Genomic DNA, 24,324 nt, shown 5'->3' on the forward strand with positions numbered 1-24,324 from the left:
CCCGCACATCTTTGGACTGTGGGAGGAAACCGGAGCACCCGGAGGAAACCCACACAGACACAGGGAGAACGTGCAAACTCCACACAGTCAGTCGCCTGAGTCGGGAATTGAACCCTGGTCTCAGGCGCTGTGAGACAGCAGTGCTAACCACTGTGCCACCGTGCCGCCCACTTTCTCTTCCCTACTGAACGAGCTGGGCCCAGTCCCATGCACGCACACACATACACACTCTCTCACACACTCACACTCACACTCACACACACACACACTCTCACTCTCACACACACACAAACACACACACACAAACACACTCACACTCACTCACACACACACAAACACACACACACTCAAACACACTCACTCACACACACACAAACACACACACACTCACAAACACACACACACACTCAAACACACTCACTCACACACACACACACACAAACACACACACAAACACACACACACAAACACAAACACACAAACACAAACACACTCTCACATATACACTCTCTCACACACTTACACACTCATACACACATTCTCTCTCGAACACACACACACACTCACTCTCACATACACACTCTCTCACACACTTACACTCACAAACACACATTCTCTCTCACACACACATTCTCTCAAACACACACACACACACTCTCACGCACTCACACTCACTCACACGCAAACACACTCACACACACACACACACACACACCCTGGGGTTTGAAACATTCCATAAGAAGAAGCAAGGAGCTCGATCCTCACTGAACAACAAAAGAAGAAACCAATCTCAAAACTGGGTCACGCTGTTTGTTTGAGTGAAATTGCAGCTCAAGAGAAAAAAGTCTCCAAGGCGTCTGTCAGTAAGATATCGAGTAAGGTGACCACAAAAGGGGCTGTGGCTTCTCTTAAACTGTTGTAACCCCGTCTCCCTCTCGCTCTCAAAACAAGAGCTCAGCAACTCCGGATGTGAAAGAACCTTTGAGCTTTGACAGCGAGTTGTATCAGTTTCCAGTGTTTCACTCAGACACCACTTTCTGATCGTCTTGGTGGATCCATATCTGTCTCCTTGGAAACCGAGTGGATTGGTTATTAACGGCTTGCGAAGACCGTGTCCCTCTCGCTGTCTCTCCGGGGTAGACTCTCCGATATCAGAATGGTTCAGCTGGAACTGGGAGTGTATCCCTGTCAATAGGGAAAGGCCTGGGAGCAGACAATGCTGAGGACATCATCGTGTGATACCAGTGACCCGGAGCTACAGATGAGGTACTTTACATCAAGCGTCCTTACTTCATAGAGCTGCCACCGCTAGACAGAACAGGCCATTCGGCCCCAACTGTTTGTGTGCTGGTGTCCATCCTCCATACTGTCCCTCTTCAACTTTACTGTTAGAGTTGGCTTGTCAAGAGATTGGTGTAGATGGGTTGACACAGACTCAATGGGCCAAAGGGCTTTACGTGTACGCCTGACTCTATGTCCTTCCAGTTTCCTCTATTATTATATAGAATCCCTACAGTTTGGAAGCAAGCCATTTGGCCCATTGAATCCACACTGATCCCTCCCCGAAGAGCATCCCGTCAACCTTGTTCCTGTAACCCCACATTTCCCATGGCTAACCCACTTAGTCTGCGCATCCCTGGACACTATGGGGCAATTTAGCACGGACAATCCACCCTAACCTGCACATCCCTGGGCACTATGGGATAATTTAGCACGGACAATCCACCCAAACCTGCGCATCCCTGGACACTATGGGGCAATTTAGCACGGCCAATCCACCCAAACCTGCACATCCCTGGACACTATGGGGCAATTTAGCACGGCCAATCCACCCTAACCTGCACATCCCTGGACACTATGGGGCAATTTAGCACGGCCAATCCACCCTAACCTGCACATCCCTGAACACTATGGGACAATTTAGCACGGCCAATCCACCCTAACCTGCACATCCCTGGACACTATGGAACAATTTAGCACGGCCAATCCACCCTAACCTGCACATCCCTGGACACTATGGGGCAATTTAGCACGGCCAATCCATCCTAACCTGCACATCTTTGGACCATGAGGGGAAACCCACACAGACACAGGGAGAACGTGTAAACTCCACACAGACAGTCGCCCCAGGGTGGAATCGAACCGAGGTCCCTGACACCATGAGGCTGCAGTGTGAGTCACTGAGCCACCGTGCTGCCCTAATTTTCCTATCTATTGAACTGAAACATAGAATATGGGGACAGAAGTGGGCTATTCAGCCCTTCAGACCTGCTCCACCATTCAATACCATCATGACTGATCATCTAATTTTTCCTGCTTGCTCCCCCCAAACCCTTTTGATCCCTTTTACCCTACGAACTGTATGGAAGTATATGCCGATGTGTATGGTTTTTGTCTTGACCACTGTGATAGCTCTCCGTTCCCACCACTCTCAGGATGGAGAAGTCTTTCCAATTCTCCCTATTGGATCTATCTTCTTTTGTTTTGGTGCCCAGTTTCAGATTTTCCCACCACCCCGCTCCGCACCGACCCCCTCCTAAACTCCAAGACATCTGCTTGGCTCTCCCCCGTACCCTCCCCCTTTTCTTTTATTTCTCTAAACGATAGACTCTTGGTGTTTTGGTTCTTTTCTGATGGTTGATTGACTGTTAGATTTTTCAAGACTTTTGTCATTTTTCTTTAACTCCCAGTCAAGTCTTCAGCTAAGATCTTTGGGAAAAGCGTGCATGTAAAGCTGGATTCCAACAAGGTGGGAGGATACATCCATGCTGGGGTGAGGGGGAAGGGGACGAAGTAAGGATGGGAGAAGGCCCACAAACACCAGCACAGGACAGGTAGGCCGAATGGCCTTATTCCATGCCGAGTCCTCTCTTGATGCCTCCTGCTGTGACACGGCTGCTGTCAACACCACTTCCTTTCTGAAATATTCTCTCATGGGGGTCCACCATCGCCCATCTGAGCCAGGGGCAGAATCAGCCACATTGCTGTGGGTCTGGAGTCACGTGTAGGCCTGCGTAGAAGCCTTCTCTCCTTGAAAGGTCATTAATGGTTTTGCCAGTGACAACTGGGGACAGTCTCATGGTCGCTAACACAGAGATTAACCTAGACGTACTGAGGGAATTTAAAACTCCACGCGGAGTGCCCATGGTGGGACTGGTGCTACCCCACCCCCTCCACCAAGAAAGACATTTTGGGGCCACTGTGGATTAGATTTCACCCCTCCACCATCATCATCCCTGGACTAACTTCCCAGCCTACCACTAGAACCTGGCCTTGTCATCATTAACGTTATGAGACAAACCGCTTGCTGGAGATTTAAAGAATGAGAGGTCATCCAATGGAAAAAAATATGACATTCCCAAACCCCCCCACCTCGCCTGCAAACGCCCAATCCCCTCCCACGCACACACACACAGACACACACACAGATACAAAAACACACAGACACACACACAAGTACACAGACACAAAGACAGACACACACAGAGACATAAAAACACACACAGACACACACACACAAAAACACACACAGACACACACACACACAAAGACAGACATACACAGACATAGCCACATACACACATGCATGCACACACATTCTTTCTCTCTCACATACACCCACAAAGACAGATAGACAGACAGACACACACACACACACACACACACACACACACAGACAGACATGGCCACACATGTATGCTCACACACACGCACACACATGGCCTTGCTATCACAAAAAAACCCAAAAGAACTGTGGATGCTGTAAATCAGAAACAAGAACAGAGGTTGCTGGAAAAGCTCAGCAAGTCTGGCAGCATCAGGAAGAGAAATCCGAGTTGATGTTTCAGGTCCGGTGACCCTTCCTCAGAACTCAGTCTCCTATTACACACAACCCATTGTTAGCCACTAACAGGCCCCACTGACAGCTAGTCATCCTCCTAACCAGATCGTTATCTACTCCTTTGTCTGTCCAACTGTTCTCTCCTTTGGGCTCTATCCTCACCTATCATCTACTCCTTATCCCCTTCCCCCACCCTATCTTCTGCACAAAAACCGACATTTCGCTAGCTGCTGTCAGTTCTGAGGAAGGGTCCATAAGACCATAAGACATAGGAGTGGAAGTAAGGCCATTCGGCCCATCGAGTCCACTCCGCCATTCAATCATGGCTGATGGGCATTTCAATTCCACTTACCCGCATTCTCCTCGTAGCCCTTAATTCCTCGAGACATCAAGAATCTATCAATCTCTGCCTTGAAGACATTTAGCGTCCCGGCCTCCACTGCACTGTGCGGCAATGAATTCCACAGGCCCACCACTCTGGCTGAAGAAATGTCTCCGCATTTCTGTTCTGAATTGACCCCCACTAATGCTAAGGCTATGTCCACAGGTCCTAGTCTCCTCGCCTAACGGAAAAAATTTCCTAGCGTCCACCCTTTCCAAGCCATGTATTATCTTGTAAGTTTCTATTAAGTCTCCCCTTAATCTTCTAAACTCCAATGAATATAATCCTAGGGTCCTCAGCCATTCCTCATATGTTCAACCAACCATTCCAGGGATCATCCGTGTGAATCTCCGCTGGACACTCGATCTGAAATGTTATCTCTGATTTCTGTCTGCGGCCAGACCTACTGAGCTTTTCCAGCAATTTCTGTGTTTTTCTTTCTGATTTACAGCATCCGCTGTTCTTTTGGTTTTTAGATTTTTAAGGGATCTGTTAGGACTCTTCCCAGATTTTGTGAATGTAGAACGTGGGGCCATCGTCTCAAGGAGTTTGGTAATTCAGGATTGAGTTGGGGAAACATTTGAGTGCTGTGAATCTTTGGGATTGGTCTCTACTAAAATCTCCGGATGCTCAATTATTATGTCCATTCAGAGATAGAGATTCACTGAGTGTGTATTGACTAGAGTCTAGAAGGATGGAAGGCAATCTGACCGTAATGTGTCAAATTCTAACAGGGCTAGATAGACTCTGTACAGGGAGGATGTTGTGTTGGGGTGGGGAGTACGGAACCAGGGAGCACAGTCTCAGAATACAGACACATTTAAGACTGAGATGAGGGAACATTTATTGTAAGGAATTCTCTACCACAGAAAGCTGTGAAGGTTGAGTCACTAAATCTATTCGAAGAAAGAGATCGATTTATAAAATGCATTTTAAAGACATCTGTCTTTAACAGAAACGTGACATTGAGGATCAGCCACACAACCACATACTAATCAGTTGTGATTACAAGAATGAGATGTGATGAAATATGAATTACTTAAAGGAGGAAGTAGTGGAGGCTGGTACAATTACAGCACTTAAAAGGTACCTGGATGGGTACATGAATAGGAAGGGTTTAGAGGGATATGGGCTAAGTGCTGGTAGAGAATTCCACAGGGTCACTATTCTCTGAGCAAATAAATGTTTCTTCATCTCACTCCTCAATGTATCTATGTCCTGAGACCATCCCCCCGGTTATAGACTCCCCACCCAGGGGTTACATCCACCTGTATTTAGTCCTCCAGCCCTGTTAGAATCTGACTAGTCAGTACAGACCCAGTCGATCTCTTTGATTGAATGAACACAGTAAAGAACAAAGAACATTACAGCACAGGGCCAGGCCCTTCAGCCCACCAAGACTGTGCAACACATTTGCCCTTCCATAACAAAACTGTCTTCACTTACAGGATCCATACCCTCTATTCCCTTCCTATTCATGTTCAGATGTTTATTAAATGCTGCTATTGTGTTTACTTCCACCATCTTCTCTGGCAGCATGTTCCAAGCACTCACTGCTCTGTGTGAAAAATGTGCCTCACTCATGCCTTGAAACACTCCTAGTTCATCCCCCCCCAACCCTCCCAACACACCCAATCCCCCAAAACACCCAACACACCCAATACACCCAACCTCCCAACACACCCAACACCCCAAAACACCCAACTCTCCCAACCCCAAACCCTTCCAATCCCCCCAACTCCCCAACATACCCAACCCCCAACACACCCAATACACCCAACCCCCCAACACACCCAACACCCCAAAACACCCAACTCCCCCAACCCCAAACCCTTCCAATCCCCCCAACTCCCCAACATACCCAACCCCCAACACACCCAATACACCCAACCCCCCAACTCACAATCCCCCAACACCCCCACAACCCCCAACCCCCCAACACACCCAACCCAACACACCCAACACCCCCAACACCCCAACACACCCAACCCATGCAACACACACACTCAACCCACCCAAACCACCCAACACACCTAACCCCCCAAACCCACCCAACACACCCAACTCCCAACTCACCCAACCCGCTCAACCCCAACACACTCAACCCACCAACACCCCAACACACCCAAACCTGCCAACACACCCGACCCCCAACCTCCCCAACAAACCCAACCCCCAACACACCCAAACCCCAACAAACCCAAGCCCCCAACTTCCCCAACACACTAGCCCCCAAGCCCCCCAATAGCCCCACAAACCCCCAACACACCCAACACACCCAAGTCCCCCAGCCCCCAACACACCCAACCCCCCAACTCCCCAACCCCCAACACACCTAACCCCCAACCACCCCAACATCCCCAACCCACCCAACACACCCAACCCATGCAACACACACACCCAAACCACCCAACACACCCAACCCCCAACCCCTCAACCCACCCAAACTCCCACCACACCCAACCCACCCAAACCCCCAACACACCCAATGCCCCCAACCCACCTAACCCCCAACACACCCCCAACCCCCAACACCCCCAAAACACTCAACACATCCCCAACCCCCAACCAAGCCCCAACACACCCAATCCCACAAGACCCCCAACACACCCAACCCCCCAACACCCTCCAACACCCCGGCACGGTGGCACAGTGGTTAGCACTGCTGCCTCACAGCACCTGAGACCCGGGTTCAATTCCCGACTCAGGTGACTGACTGTGTGGAGTTTGCACGTTCTCCCCGTGTCTGCGTGGGTTTCCTCCGGGTGCTCCGGTTTCCTCCCACAGTCCAAAGATGTGCGGGTCAGGTGAATTGACCATGCTAAATTGCCCGTAGTGTTAGGTAAGGGATAAATGTAGGGGTATGGGTGGGTTTCGCTTCGGCGGGTCGGTGTGGACTTGTTGGGCCGAAGGGCCTGTTTCCACACTGTAAGTCTAATCTAAACCCCCAGCACACCCCCAACCTCCCCAAACCCCCAACACATCCAACCCACGCAACACACACACTCAACCCACCCAATCCCCCAACACACACACCCAACCCACCCAAAACCCCAACCCACTCAACACACCCAACCCACCGAACACACCCAACCCACCCAAATCCCCAACACACCCAACACACCCAACCCACAGCCCCCCAACCCCCTTAACACCCTCTACACAGCCAACCCCTCCAACACTCTCCAACACCCCCAACCCCCCAACACACCCAACCCACGCAACACACATACACACACACCCAACCCACCCAACCCATGCAACACACACACCCACCCAACCCACCCAATCTCCCCAACACACCCAACCCACCCAAATCCCAATACACCCAACCCCCCCAGCCCACCAACTCCCCAACACACCCAACCCACAGCCCCCCAACCCCCTTAACACCCCCAACACAGCCAACCACCCCAACACTCTCCAACACCCCCAACCCCCCAACACAGCCAACCTACGCAACACACATACCCAACCCACCCAACCCCCAACACACCCAACACCCCAGCCCAACCTCCATCACACCCAACACGCATACCTACCCAACCCACCCAATTCACCCAACCCACCCAAACCCCTAACACACCCAACCCACCCATCCCCCAAAACACCCAACACACCCAACCCCCCAAACCCCCAACCCCTCCAACACACCCAACCCACCCAAACCCCCAACACACCCAACCCACCCACCCAAACCCCAACACACCCAATCCCCCAACACACCCAACCCCCAGCCCCCCAACACACCCAGCCCCCCAACTCCCCCAACCTCCAACCCACCCCCAACACACCCAACCCCTCAACACCCCTAACCCACCCAACCCTCCCAACACACCCAATCCCCCAACACACCAAACCACCCCAACCCACCCAACACACCCAACCCACCAACCCCCCAACCACACAACACACCCAACCCCCCAATACACACGACCCCCAATCCCCCAACACACCCAACCCATTCAACGCACCCAACCCACACAAATCCCCAACACGCCAAACACACCCAACCCACAGTCCCCCAACCCCCTTAACACTCCCAACACAGCCAACCCCCAACACCCTCCAACACCCCCAACCCCCCAACAACCCCCCAAACCCCCAACACCCCAATCCCCCAACATCCCCAACACACCCAATGCACACCCACATACCCAACCCCCTAACCCCCGCAACACACACCAACACACATCCAACCCACCCAACCCCCCAACACACACACACACCCACCCAACCCCCCACACACCCACCCCCAACACCGCCAACACTCCCAACACACCCAAATCTTCCAACCTCCCAAAACACCCAAACCCCCTAACTTCCCCAACTCCCCAACCCCCCAACACACCCACCCCCCAACACCCCCTACCCACCCAACCCTCCCAACACACCCAACACACCCAACCTCCCTAATTCCCCAACTCCCCAACCCCCCCAACAAACCGAACGCACCCAACACACCCAACCCCCCAACTCCCCAACTCCCCAACACCCCAACACCCCCAACTCACCCAACCCTCCCAACAAACCCAACTCCCTAACCCCCTCAACACCCCCCCAACTTCCCCAACCCCCAACACACCCAACCCATGCAACACACACACACTCAGCCCACCCAAACCACCCAACACACCCAACCCCCCCAACTCACACACACACACCCACCCAAACCCCCAACACCCCCCAATCCCCCAACATCCCCAACACACCCAATGCACACCCACAACTCCCAAGCCCCCAACACCCCCAACCACCCAATACACCCCCAACCCCCCAACACACCCAACCCATGCAACACACACACCCAACCCCCCAATACACCCAACACCCCAAACCCACCAAACACACACAGACACGCAGACACACACACAGACACAAAGACAGTCACACAGAGACATAAAAACACACACAGACACACACATAAAAAAACACACATACAGACACACACAGACACAGACACACACACACACGTGCACGCCCAGACACACAGGCATGCATCCACACACACACACACACACACACACACTTGCACACACAAACACACACGCATGCATGCACACACACACACGTGCACACACAAACATACATGTGTGCACACACATGAACACACACACATACACATATTCACAGACATGCACATGCACACTAACACACACACATGAACACACATGCACACCTTGAACCTGTGTCCTCTAGTGACTGATCCCTCCACCCTGGGGAAAGAGCCTCTATCCATGTCATTCACAATCCTATAAACTTGTATCAGGTCACAAACCCGCACCCCCCCACCACGCCCCCACCACACTCCCAACCTCCTATATTCCAATGAAGATGAACCCTGTCTATCCAAACTGTCCTCATAGCTAAAATTCCCCGTACCAAGCGACATCCTGGTAAACCTTTTCTGCACCCTCTTCAAAGCATCCACACCTCCTTCTGGTAACAACTGAGCATCTGGAGATCTTTCATGTAGACCAATTCCAAAGGTTCACTGTACCGAAAGCGGGGATAGATCCCCCCCCCATCTCAATCCTGACCTGCCAATCTGCTTGAGACGGCAACCCCAGGTTCTAGATTCCCAGGATCCATGAACAATTCCAACACCATCTTCCCTGTGAAGTCCTTTGGGAATTTCAGATTTATCCATTAGACCACCTGCAGCGAGGGCAGTTTGGTGAACGTTAATTGTAACTGATGTTGGGAATACGTGAAACTACTCGAGATGATTGGCTGGGGGGGTGATAAGTGGTCAATGTGGATTCATAAAATGGAGATCATTCTGAAAACATCCATGAGAGTTTTTGAGGTTATAATTAGCAGAGTAGGTGAGAAGAAATCTTTCTCCTTAGTTAGAGGGCTCCATGACTAAGCAGCTATAACAGTTAAAATAAGGAGCAGAGAGGATTTCAGGGAAAACAACCTGACCCTAAGGGTGGTAGGTATCTGGAACTCACCTCCTGAAAGGGAGAGAGAGAGAGATAGACAGGAGGACATTCAATGGAATATTTAGATCAGCCCAGGGCAGACTGATCTACAGGCTGGCTGCTAGGATAGGAGTGGGGCTAGATAGAGGCTAAATGATTGAGGAGGACAGATGGCCTAGGGGGTAAAAAATGTAAGACTTTAATCAAATATCCAAAAAATGTTCAGGTGTACAGTTCTTAAGAGAACGGACTGACAGAGTACAGACTAACGGAGTGCAGACTGAGGGAGCGCAGACTGAGAGAGCGCAGACTGAGGGAGTACAGACTGAGGGAGTACAGACTGAGGGAGTACAGACCGAGGGAGTACGGACTGAGGGAGTACAGACTGAGGGAGTACAGACTGAGGGATTGCAGACTGAGGGAGTACAGACTGAGGGAGTGCAGACTGAGGGAGTACAGACTGAGGGAGCGCAGACTGAGGGAGCACAGACTGAGGGAGTACGGACTGAGGGAGTACGGACTGAGGGAGTACAGACTGAGGGAGTGCAGACTGATGGAGTGCAGACTGAGGGAGTACGGACTGAGGGAGTACGGACTGAGGGAGTACGGACTGAGGGAGTACGGACTGAGGGAGTGCGGACTGAGGGAGTGCAGACTGAGGGAGTGCAGACTGAGGGAGTACAGACTGAGGGAGTATGGGCTGAGGGAGTGCAGACTGAGGGAGTACAGACTGAGGGAGTGCAGACTGAGGGAGTGCAGACTGAGGGAGTGCAGACCGAGGGAGTATGGGCTGAGGGAGTACAGACTGAGGGAGTACAGACTGAGGGAGTATGGGCTGAGGGAGTACAGACTCAGGGAGTACAGACTGAGGGAGTATGGGCTGAGGGAGTGCAGACTGAGGGAGTACAGACTGAGGGAGTATGGGCTGAGGGAGTACAGACTGAGGGAGTACAGACTGAGGGAGTATGGGCTGAGGGAGTGCAGACTGAGGGAGTGCAGACTGAGGGAATACAGACTGAGGGAGTGCAGACTGAGGGAGTATGGGCTGAGGGAGTACAGACTGAGGGAGCGCAGACTGAGGGAGTACAGACTGAGGGAGTGCAGACTGAGGGAGTATGGGCTGAGGGAGTACAGACTGAGGGAGCGCAGACTGAGGGAGTACAGACTGAGGGAGCGCAGACTGAGGGAGCGCAGACTGAGGGAGTATTGTCTGAGGGAGTGCAGACTGAGGGAGTACAGACTGAGGGAGTATGGGCTGAGGGAGTGCAGACTGAGGGAGTACAGACTGAGGGATTGCAGACTGAGGGAGAACAGACTGAGGGAGTACAGACTGAGGGAGTATGGGCTGAGGGAGTACAGACTGAGGGAGCGCAGACTGAGGGAGTACAGACTGAGGGAGTGCAGACTGAGGGAGCGCAGACTGAGGGAGTATTGTCTGAGGGAGTGCAGACTGAGGGAGTACAGACTGAGGGAGTATGGGCTGAGGGAGCGCAGACTGAGGGAGTGCAGACTGAGGGAGTGCAGACTGAGGGAGTACAGACCGAGGGAGTGCAGACCGAGGGAGTGCAGACTGAGGGAGTGCAGACTGTGGGAGTACAGACTGACGGAGTGCAGACTGAGGGAGTACAGACTGAGGGAGTGCAGACTGAGTGAGTGCAGACTGAGGGAGTACAGACTGAGGGAATACAGACTGAGGGAGTGCAGACTGAGGGAGTGCAGACCGAGGGAGTACAGACTGAGGGAGTACAGACCGAGGGAGTACAGACCGAGGGCATACAGACTGAGGGAGTACAGACCGAGGGAGTGCAGACTGAGGGAGTACAGACTGAGGGAGTATGAGCTGAGGGAGTACGAGCTGAGGGAGTACGGACTGAGGGAGTACAGACTGAGGGAGTACAGACTGAGGGAGTGCAGACTGACGGAGTGCAGACTGAGGGAGTACAGACTGAGGGAGTACAGACCGAGGGAGTACAGACTGAGGGAGTACAGACTGAGGGAGTATGAGCTGAGGGAGTGCAGACTGACGGAGTACAGATCGAGGGAGTACAGACCGAGGGAGTACAGACCGAGGGAGTACAGACTGAGGGAGTACAGACTGACGGAGTGCAGACTGAGGGAGCGCAAACTGAGGGAGTACAGACTGAGGGAGTGCAGACTGAGGGAGTACAGACTGAGGGAGTACAGACCGAGGGAGTGCAGACTGAGGGAGTACAGACCGAGGGAGTACAGACTGAGGGAGTGCAGACTGACGGAGTGCAGACTGAGGGAGCGCAGACTGAGGGAGTGCAGACCGAGGGAGTACAGACTGAGGGAGTACAGACCGAGGGAGTACAGACCGAGGGCATACAGACTGAGGGAGTACAGACCGAGGGTGTACAGACTGAGGGAGTGCAGACTGACGGAGTGCAGACTGAGGGAGCGCAGACTGAGGGAGTGCAGACCGAGGGAGTACAGACTGAGGGAGTACAGACCGAGGGAGTACAGACCGAGGGCATACAGACTGAGGGAGTACAGACCGAGGAGTACAGACTGAGGGAGTATGAGCTGAGGGAGTACAGACTGAGGGAGTACAGACTGAGGGAGTACAGACCGAGGGAGTACAGACTGAGGGAGCGCAGACTGAGGGAGTGTGAGCTGAGGGAGTGCAGACTGAGGGAGTGCAGACTGAGGGAGTACGGACTGAGGGAGTGCGGACTGAGGGAGTGCAGACTGAGGGAGTACGGACTGAGGGAGTGCGGACTGAGGGAGTGCGGACTGAGGGAGTGCAGACTGAGGGAGTACGGACCAAGGGAGTGCAGACTGAGGGAGTACAGACTGAGGGAGTACGGACCAAGGGAGTGCAGACTGAGGGAGTACAGACTGACGGAGTACAGACTGAGGGAGTGCAGACTGAGGGAGTACGGACCAAGGGAGTGCAGACTGAGGGAGTACAGAATGACGGAGTACAGACTGAGGGAGTACAGACTGAGGAAGTGCGGGCTGACGGTGAGTCCACTGAGGGAGTGCTGCTCTGTCAGTGTCCCTTCCTTACAGTAATCTGCTGAGCCCAGTGTCTCGCGACTTTCTGAGCTGTTCCTAAAGGCTCCACTACGACATCAACAGTGATAGAGAGCCACTGGCCCGGACCTCAGCCAATCAGCCGATCTCATTGCTGCTCTGTGGGAAGATGCTGTGGACCAATTGGCAGCTATTTCCAGTAGAGAGTTTGAACCTACTATTTGGAGCAGGAATAGCCTATTCTGTGATTCAATACGATAAGGATACTCTTTCTCAGAGCGTGGCGCAGGCGGAGTCATTGCAGGTTTTTTAAGGCAGAGGTCCTCTTTACTCATGAGGGGGTCAGAGGTCATTGGTGTGGGGGAGTTGGGAATGTGGAAGCCACATTACCTTCTGGAATAACGGAAAGGAATAGACCAATCTGTAAAGGGAGCTCCCCAACAATTATAATAATTCCTCTGGAGCAGATGTGACTTGATCCAGGTCACCTGGCTCAAAGGTAGGAGCACTACCACTGTGTCACAAGTGCAGGGGTGACAAAATGCACCTCAATTGCTTTGGGAATGAGTTTGCGGAAAGAGCAAATTTGACTTTTCTGTTCCCCTGGTTGTGTCTCATCGTTGGTGATGGAAGTAAAAATGTTCATGGTCCCTTTGATGGACAGGAAGTGACATCAGCCCTGGGTGACAAAACCCAGGATATGACATCAGCCCTGGTTGACAGAACCCAGGATATGACATCAACCTTGGTTGACAGAACCCAGGATATGGCATCAGCCCTGGTTGACAGAACCCAGGATATGACATCAACCCTGGTTGACAGAACCCAGGATATGACATCAACCATGGGTGATAGAACCCAGGATATGACATCAACTCTTGGTGATAGAACCCAGGATATGACATCAGCCCCAGGTGGTAGCGTCCCATCCTCTTTGGAGTGGAGGTCTGGCTTTGTCATTGTCACGTTGCCACCCTCACTGCCGTCCTGCTTCTCTGATCCCACACAGATAAGAACGCTTTGTTTAGACCAAAGTCATAAAGCTTGACATCATTATGTGGGTGAAGACAGAGGGAGAGAGGTTCCAATGTTCTTTCTCAACATGATTTGGTTGCTTCTGGGAACAGAGGAGAAAGGAGAGGCCGCTCTGCCCTGGGACCACCTTCTACATATGCCACCCCTAACCTTGAAAGCTCCAGTTAAAGAGTATATCTTGATCAGCTGGGCAAGTGGGCTGAGGCATAGCAGATGGAGTTTAATTTGGATTAATACGAGGTGTTGCAGTTTGGTGGGTCAAACCAGGGCAGGACTTACACAGTCAATGGTAGAGCCCTCAGGAGTGTTATTGAACAAAGAGGTCCAGGGGTTCATACCTCATTGGGGGTGGAGTCACAGGGAGACAGGGCAGTGAAGGAGGCTTTCAGCTTGCGAGGTCAGAGCACTGAGTATAGGTGTTGGGATGTCTTGCTACAGCTGTACAAGATGTTGATGAGGCCACATTTGGAATACTGCGTACAGTTCTGGTCACCCTACTGTAGAAAGGATATTATTAAACTACAAAGAGTGCACAAAAGGTTTACTAGGATGCTATTCGGACTGGAAGGTTTGAGTTATAAGGAGAGGTTGGATGGGCTGGGAATTTTTCCCTGGAGCATAGGAGACTGACCTGAAAGAGGTCTATTAAATCATGAAGGGGAGAGATAAAATAGGTAGCCAACATCTTTTCCTCACGGTAGGGGAATCTAAAACTAGAAGGCATAGGTTTAAGGTGAGGGGGGAAGAGGTACAAAAGGGTCCAGAGGGGCAATTGTTTCACACGGAGGGGGGTGAGGGTCTGGAATGGACTGCCAGAGGTAGTGGGGGAAGCAAGTTCAACTTTGTCATTGAAGAAACATCTAGACAAGTATGTGGATGGGATAGATATGGAGAGGTATGGACCGTAAACAGGCAAATGGGACCAGACTAATTGTGGAAACTGGGCGGCATGGGTAAGATGGGCCGAAGGGCCTGTTTCCATGTTGTTGACACCTATGACCCTATTGGCTGAAAGATAAAGATGGAGAAGGTATCGATCCAATACAAGAACGAAAGGTGACATTCAGGGAAAACCCCCCACGGTGAGTGGCTAGGATGGTGGTCGAGGCTGGGTCAGCCACGCCCTTTGAAAGAGAGTTGAAGCATTTTCTGGAGGAAGATGTTGCAGGGTACCCGGAAAAGATGGGCGACCGTTGTTAAGTGAGTCATTCGTGTGGAGGGTTAGTATGTAAAGGGGTGGGCTGAATAGCCTCCTTCCATGTGGTAACCATAAGACGTAGGAGCAGAAATTAGGCCATTCAGCCCATCGAGTCTGCTCCACCATTCAATAGAGTCCTGAAGAAGGGTTACACCTGAAACGCTGATGTCTCCACCTCCCAATGCTGCCTGGCTTGCTGTGTTCTCCCAGCCTCCTGCCTCCAGTATCATTGTCTCCCTCCATTCAATCATGGCTGATGAATTTCTCAACCCCAGTCCCCCGCTTTCTCTCGTAACCCTTGATACTCAGGAACCTATCACTCTCCGTCTTAAATAGATTATGCCAATGGCCTGTCAGTCATATCGTTGAGGTGTGTTAATGTGCATGTGGAGATGCCAGTGATGGATATTGACTCTGAGCACATTTTGGATAGGTGTATGTACCAAACGCAGGCAAAAGGATTGAGTTTAGTTTGGGAAACTTGGTCGGCATGGACGAGTTGGACCGAAGGGTCTGTTTCCCTGTGACTCTGTGTAAATAGAGAGCAGCTTTAACACTGGGTGTAGAATGAGAGTCAGTGCACTCTCTCCACACAAAAAAAAGCTCTATTTCTATCTCACCAGCCAACCTAGAGACAATTAACAACGATTCTAAGTTCATGAGGGGGTAAGAAATTAGGAAGTGATTCTGACACCATGTAAAGCTAGGCCTGGTGAGGACTATGGGCTGGGTGCTGGCAGGTGGGACTAGATTGGGTTGGGATATCTGGTCGGCATGGACGGGTTGGACTGAAGGGTCTGTTTCCATGCTGTACATCTCTGTGACTCTATGATTTGGAAGAGCTGGTGTTGGACTGGGGTGGACAAAGTTAAAAATCAGGTTTATTTGGAAGCACTAGCTTTCAGAGCGCTGCTCCTTCATCAGATGGTTGTCACAAACAATATTGGCTCCCATTCATGGAATGAACTGGCTTCAAAACTCTCACCCTCGTTTTCGAATCCCTACATACCCTTCACGATCTCTGTAATCTCTTCCAACCCCATAACGCTCCATGGCGTCCTCTGCTCCAGCTTTGAAAGTTAGTGCTTCTAAATAAACTTGTCAGACTTTAACCTAGTGTCATGTGGTTTTTAACTTCAGTTGTTAATTCTGGATCAGAGATAATGTTTTGTTCAGCAAAGGTAGGTGGGCCAGAAAGTGGGGGGTGAGGGTGCAGATCAACCATCGTCTCTTTGGTGTTGAGGTGCCGGTGTTAGCCTGGGGTGGACAAGGTCAGAAGTCACACCACATCGGGTTATAGTCTGACAGGTCTTTTTTTTAAAATCACAAACACTGCCCCTTCATCAGGTGTAGGAGCAATCCTCCGAAAGCTTGTGTCTTCAAATAAACCTGTCAGGCTATAACCTCGTGTTATTTTTGACCCTGATCTCACTGAATGGTGGAACAGGCTCAAGGGGCTGAATCAAGATTAGAGTGGCGCTGGAAAAGCACAGCAGGTCAGGCAGCATCCGAGGAGCAGGAAAATCGATGTTTCGAGCAAAAGCCCTTCATCAGGAACCGAAATGTTAATTCTCCTGCTCCTCAGATGCTGCCTGACCTGCTGTGCTTTTCCAGCACCACTCTAACCTTGACTCTAATCTGCAGTCCTCAGTTTCTCCTTGAGGGGCTGAATGGCTGTTTTTATCACCCTCGTCCCCAGGGCGATTAGGGATGGCTGTACAATGCCCAAGTCCATAAGAGATGTAAGTGGAACGTGACTGCTCTCGGGGAGCTGTGGTTCGTGCTGGTGTTAATGTCGATGGTCTTGTCCCTCAGTCCCTGCAGCCCTCACAAACAGCTGTGCAATGGAGAATACCCGAGGCTTTGCGAGAAGGAGGAGGTTCCAGGAAATGTCCCGGTGCCTACAAAGCTCACTCTCTTCGACAAACTGATGCTGTCCCACAACATCTGGCTGCAGCTGGGGATCGAGTCAGCACAAGTCAGGAACATCCTGAGGAATCAGCCGCCAGGGGTAAGCCTGCAGACACTGCCACGTTGGCTCCTCCTGTGCTCAATTGTAACGCGCTTGGGTTTTCAGTCAACATAGGAGGAGGCCATTCGGTCCAGTCTCCCAATACTGGCTCATCGAGTGAAGAGTCACTCTCCCCTTTCCACTCCCCTGAACATATTTTGTTGGCCAGTATTTACCTAACTCCCCAATGCTTTCGCATTCCTCTCAGGCAACACATTGAAGACCATAACGTAGAGTGAGAGAGCCAGACTGTGTGGAAACAGGCCCTTCGGCCCAACCTGGTCCGTGCTGACCATGGTGCCCACTCAGCTGGTTCCAATTGCCTCCATTTGGTCCATATCCCTCTAAACCCTTCCCATCCAAATGTTTTTAAATGTTTTTATTGTACCAGCCTCAACCACTTCCTCTAGCACCCATTCCACACCCGCCCCACTTTCTGGGTGAAGAAGTTGCCCCTCAGGTCCCTTCTTAACTCTTTCCCCTCTCTCCTTAAACCTATGGCCACTAGTTTTCAATTCCCCATTCCTAGGAAAAAGATTTTCTGCATTCATCCTATCAATGCCCCTCGTGATTGTACATACCTCAATAAGGTCACCCTGCTTTCTCCTACGTTTCTAGGAATAATGTCCTCTCCTGGCTAACCTCTCCCTATAATCCAGGCCGACTAGTCCTGGCAATATCCTCGTAAATCTTCATTGCACGCTTTCCAATTTAACAATGTCCTTTCTATAACAAGGTGACGTACACAATACTCCATGTGCGACCTCACCAACAACATATACAGCTGTAACATAACGTCCAACTCTGATACTCAATGCCTCAACTGATGAATGCCAGCACGCTAAATGCCTTCTTCACCGCCCTGTCCGTCTGTGACGACACTTTCAACAAACTATATAACTTGTTCTCCTCAGTGAGTTTAAAAAGTAAATCCCCTCCACCTCCCCCCACCCCTGCTCCTTCCACCAATGTGTCACCAACTCTTCTATCAGTCTAAACAGACTCCCTCTATTTACTCTCTCAGAACACCTCATCATTTTGAACCTTAAATCACCCCTTAATCTCCTAAAGGGGACCAAACCCAGGCTTCCCCTGCCTCTTCCCATATCCAAAGTCCCTCTCCACTTCATCCATTCTTTATCCGTCTGGTTTCCAGGAAACAGTGATCATAACATTATAATCATCCCCATCTGGATTTTACCTGTTCTCAGGATGTTGATATAATGTAATTAGTGCTAAGTATTTTCACACAAAACATACATTACTCACTTAGTTTATAAGAGTGCATTATTTATCTGATCTAAGTTGACATTATTTAAAGTGCAAATCTAATCACTGTATTTACTCAGTGCATTTGCAATCACAGTTACTATTGACCTCACTTATTACATGTTAAACACCCATTCCAAGGTTTTGTACAGTTTCCAAATTCTCTGTGTTCTGTATTCGGAGGGCCTTTGACAGTGACTTGCGTCCACGCCTTCAATGCCTTCCCTCCCCTCGGAGTCCTGGATGTTGCAATGTGCCAGTCTCCTACACTCAGTGGAGGAGGTCAGACATCACACGACACCAGGTTATAGTCCAACAGGTTTAATCATGAGCTTTCGGAGCGCTGCTCCTTCGTCAGGTGACTTCATTTTTACTGATGATGGTTAAGGGTTAAATATTGCCCCGGGACAGAACTCCCCTGCTGTTCCCGTTCGGATCAGTGATCATAGGAGAGGAGAGGCATCTTATCCTGAAAAATAGCCCCTCTGGCAGTGCAGCAGCCCGACAGGATGCTACTGGACTGTCAGACTCTGCTCAGTGTTCCAGCCTGCGCAGAGGGTAATGTCCGTGCTGTGAGTTGACAACGGTATCCATGGTGAAGGGTCAGGGCACAATAATGGGGGAGGGTGAGCAGTTGACAAATCTCCCACCCCAAACCTCCAGAAACAATCCCACAGCTTGAATTTTCCCGATAACCAAGACAGATTTCAGCCCAGGAGCCAATCATTCTTAACGTACCATTTCCCGACTCACCCTGTGTGTTATCCTGATATTTTTTGCCGTTATAGACAGATAGGCACCTCCCCCTCGACCATCAAACCTTTCAAACTCTACACAGCTCTTTTCCTGGGGAGTTTTGGGAATGCAGGTTCATAGTTCTTTGAAAGTGGAGTCACAGGTAGACAGACTAGATTCCCTACAGTGTGGAAACAAGCCCTTTGACCCAACCAGTCCACACCGACCCTCCAAAGAGTAACCCCCCCGAGACCCATTTCCCTCTGACTAATGCACCTAACACTACGGGCAATTTAGCATGGCCAATTCACCTACATCTTTGGACTGTGGGAGGAAACCGGAGTACCCGGAGGAAACCCACACAGACACGGGGAGAACATGCCAACTCCACACAGGCAGTCATCTGAGGCTGGAATTGAACCTGGGACCCTGGTGCTGTGAGGCAGCAGTGCTAACCACTGAGCCACCGTGCCACCCTGGAGGCTGAGGGGTAGTGAAGGTGGTATTTGGTATGATTGCCCCTACTGGGTGGTGCATTGACTGCAGGTATCCCCCCACTATCTGAAAGTAGAGCATTCCTGTGCAACCTTTAGTAAACCAAAATGGAGGTCAGCAAAGAAGCACTAATTTATGTGGGAAAAATTCCACATCTTTTCGAAAAAGCTAAACTCCTCTCCAGATTCCTTTCGGTCAGTGAAAACAAGCACTAATGTTGGTCTTTTGTAGAAGCGAAGTGATGTGAAGTGAACTTCAGAAAAGGGAGGGATACCTATAGAGGAGTTGGAGGGCCATGTTAGGAGCGATAGAGAGAGGCTGAATAGGCTGGGGCTGTTTTCCCTGGAGCATCAGAGGCTGAGGGGTGACCTTATAGAGGTTTATAAAAATCATGAGGGGCGTGGATAGAGTGAATAGACAATGTCTTTTCCCTGGGGTGGGGGAGTCCAGAGTTAGAGGGTTCTGGGTTTAGGGTGAGAGGGAAAGATTTAAAATGGACCTAAGGGGCAACTTTTTCACTAAAGGGTGGTGCGTGTGTGGAATGAGCTGCCAGAGGAAGTGGTGGAGGCTGGTACATTTACAGGGCATCGGGATGGGTATATGAATAGGAAGGGTTTAGAGGGATATGGGCCGGGTGCTGGCAAATGGGATGAGATTAGATTGGGATATCTGTTCAGCATGAACAAGTTGGACCGAAGGGTCTGTTTCTATGCTGTTTCCAGATATCCTAACCTAATTTAGTCCCATTTGTCGGTATTTGTCCCATATCCCTCCAAACCCTTCCTATTCATGTACCCATCTAGATGCCTTTTAAATGTCGTAATCGTACCAGCCTCCACCACTTCCTCTGGCAGCTCATTCCATACACGTACTGTCCTCTGTGTGAAAACGTTGTCCCATAGATCTCTTTTATATCTTTCCCCTCTCATCCTAAACCTATGTCCTTTTAGTTCTGGGCTCCCCCACCCCAGGGAAAAGACTTTGTCTACTTACCCTATCCACGTCCCGAGAGAAGACATTCTCTGTCTGTTTATTTTGTCAGAGTCCCCTTTAGCATCTCCTGGACCTCAATCAGATCTCCTCTCAATCTTCTATACTTCAGAGAGTATAGACCCAAACTGCTCAATTTCGTTTCCATTTGTCAGCTTTGAGAGTGTGTTGCTGGAAAAGCACATCAGGTCAGGCAGCATCCAAGGAGCAGGAGAGTTGACGTTTCAGGCATAAGCCCTTCATCAGGAAAGATGAAGGGCTTTTGCCCGAAACATCAACTCTCCTGCTCCTCGGATACTGCCTGACCTGCTGTGCTTTTCCAGCATCACACTCTCGACTCTGATCTCCAGCATCTGTAGTCCTCACTTTCTCCACATTTGCCAGCTTGTCTTTATTTGAATTCTGTGCATCAAGAGTCTCTCAGAAGAAGCTATCCACGTTGACCTGAAATCAGAATGGACGTTGGCGTTAACAACAACTTAATTTATGTAGCACCTTGAGCATCCTGAGGTGCTTTGTAGCAAGCATTATGCAACGGAATTTGAGCCTGAGACACTTGAACTGAGCGACAGGTGACCCTGAGCTGGGGTTGGAGAGGGTGGTTTTACAGATCGTCTTAAAGGAAGAGAGAGAGAGAGCTAGGGAGGGTATTCCAGGTCCGTGCCAACTGAAGGCATAGCCGCCAATGGTGGAACGATGGGAATATGGAAGGGATACTCTAGAGGCTGGAGGTAGGGGAGTGCGGAGGTTTCCAGGGACTTGGGAAGCCAGGGGAGATCACAGGGCCAGGGCAGAGGAGGTGAAGCCCATGGAGGGAGGCAGAAACAAGGAAGAGAATGTTTTTAAAATGGAAGCAGTGCTTGTCTGGGGGCCAGTGATGGGGAATGGGAATTGGTGCAAGGTTAGACCCAGCCTACAGCGTTCTGGATGACACTGAGGGAATGGAAAGCGGGAAAGAGCCTGGAGATGTTTTACATTCTAGATATTTTCCGATACAGTCCGTTCCGTGGGGGTGTGACGTATCTTCTGGAGCCCAACCAGGGTCTCCCAGCTCAGAGGTAAGGACTCTATTACAGCACTGATACACTCATACAGAACTGTCTCCTTCCTAATTTCAGACATTTCTGATGTGGAGTAATAATTGTGGGAAAAATAAGATGCTGACAGTTCGACTCGGAAACGGAGCTTCTGGGTGTCAGGATTTCGTTGTTAAGGAGGATGCTTTTGGTAAGTTTCTCTCTGTAACCACTTCCCTTGGGTCTAGGCCCTTGACCAGCTATTGAACCTGGATGGTTGGATTGGTGCTGGGTCCACTGCTTTTCGTCATTTATATAAACGATTTGGATGTGAATGTAAGAGGTACAGTTAGTAAATTTGCAGATGACACCAAAATTGGAGGTGTAGTGGACAGCGAAGAGGGTTACCTCAGATTACAACAGGATCTGGACCAGATGGGCCAATGGGCTGAGAAGTGGCAGATGGAGTTTAATTCAGATAAATGTGAGGTGCTGCATTTTGAGAAAGCAAATCTTAGCAGGACTTATACCCTGAATGGTAAGTCCTAGGGAGTGTTGCTGAACAAAGAGACCTTGGAGTGCAGGTTTGTAGCTCCTTGAAAGTGGAGTCGCAGGTAGATAGGATAGTGAAGAAGGCATTTGGTATGCTTTCCTTTATTGGTCAGAGTATTGAGTACAGGAGTTGGGAGGTCATGTTGCGGCTGTACAGGACATTGGTTAGGGCACTGTTGGAATATTGTGTGCAATTCTGGTCTCCTCCCTATCGGAAGGATGTTGTGAAACTTGAAAGGGTTCAGAAAAGATTTACAAGGATATTGCCAGGGTTTGAGCTATAGAGAGAGGTTGATTAGGCTGGGGCTATTTTCTCTGGAGCACTGGAGGCTGAGGAGTGACCTTATAGAGGTTTATAAAATCATGAGAGGCACAGTAGAGTAAATAGGCAAGGTCTTTCCCTGGGGTTAGGGAGTCCAGAACTAGAGGGCATAGGTTTAGGGTGCGAGGAGAAAGATATAAAAGAGACCTCAGGGGCAACATTTTCACTCAGAGGGTGGTGTGTGTATGGAATGAGCTGCCAGAGGAAGTGGTGGAGGCTGGTACAATTACAACATTTAAAAGGCATCTGGATTGCTACATGAATAGGAAGGGTTTAGTGGGATATGAGCCAAATGCTGGCAAGTGGGACTAGATTAGTTGAGTATATCTGGTTGGCATGGACGGGTTGAACCAGAGGGTCTGTTTCTGTGTTGTACATCTCCGACTCTAAGGTCATCACACATTGCATGCAGTTGTAATCAGGGTGGAGTCACACACACACACACCCAGACACACCCACACACACCCACACATTCCCCCCCCCACACACGCCCACATACACACCCACCCACACACACACACACACCACACACACACCCACCACACACACGCACGCACACACACCCCCACACCCACACACACCACCCACACACACACACACCCACACACACACCCACCCACACACACCCACACCCTCACCCACACAAATACACATATACACACACACCCACACACACCCACACACACCCCCCCACACACACACCACACACACACACACGCCCACACATACCCACACACACACCCACACCCACACACATACACACACATACACACACACACATACACACACACACATCCACCCACACCCACACAAATACACATACATTCACACGCACAGCCACACACACACCCACACACATACACACACACTCACCCATATACACACACCCACACACACACCCACACACATACACACACCCACACACATACACACACACCCATACAGACACACATATACACACACACACACCCACACACATATACACACACACCCACACACATACACACTCACACACTCACACACCCACACACCCACGCCCACACAAACACACCCATACACACACACATATACACACACATACACACACACACACTCACAGACACCATCCCTGCTTTAACTGAATACTTAGAATCCCTACAGCATGGAAACAAACCATTTGTCCCACAGGTTGACACAGACCCTCCAAAGGATAGCCCTCCCAGACGCATTCCCCTACCCTACTACTTGACATTTACCCCTAACCTACACATCCCTGAACACCACGGGGCAATTTCCCACAGCCAATCCACCCTAACCTGCACATTTTTGGACACTGGGAGGAAACTGGAGCACCCGGAGGAAATTGTCCCATAGTGTTCAAGGATGTGTAGGTTAGGGTAGGTTAGTCAGGGGAAATATAGAGTAATAAGTCTTATAGTAATAATGGATATGGGTGGGATACTTTTCGGAGGGTTTGTGTGGAATTGTTGGCTAAATGGCCTGTTTTCACACTGTAAAGTTTCTAAATCTAATTGATTCAGGGTTTGTGGGCCTGACCACCATCCCTGTTGCCCG

At 50.4% G+C, this 24,324-nt stretch overlaps 1 protein-coding gene across 1 annotated transcript in view; it reads left to right on the forward strand.

Annotated features, from left to right (window-relative positions):
* Positions 1-999: 999 nt before the first annotated feature.
* The window catches only part of LOC132836687 (ras and Rab interactor 3-like), a 60,545-nt gene continuing 37,220 nt past the window's right edge, over positions 1,000-24,324 (forward strand). Inside the window, exons 1-3 of the mRNA XM_060856085.1 lie at positions 1,000-1,266; positions 17,196-17,391; positions 21,999-22,107. Coding sequence (XP_060712068.1) covers positions 1,217-1,266; positions 17,196-17,391; positions 21,999-22,107 — 355 coding nt within the window. The 5' untranslated portion in view covers positions 1,000-1,216. The remainder of the gene's footprint in view (positions 1,267-17,195; positions 17,392-21,998; positions 22,108-24,324) is intronic.

The sequence above is a fragment of the Hemiscyllium ocellatum genome, chromosome 47 (assembly GCF_020745735.1).
Source record: "Hemiscyllium ocellatum isolate sHemOce1 chromosome 47, sHemOce1.pat.X.cur, whole genome shotgun sequence".
Classification (NCBI taxonomy): domain Eukaryota; kingdom Metazoa; phylum Chordata; class Chondrichthyes; order Orectolobiformes; family Hemiscylliidae; genus Hemiscyllium; species Hemiscyllium ocellatum.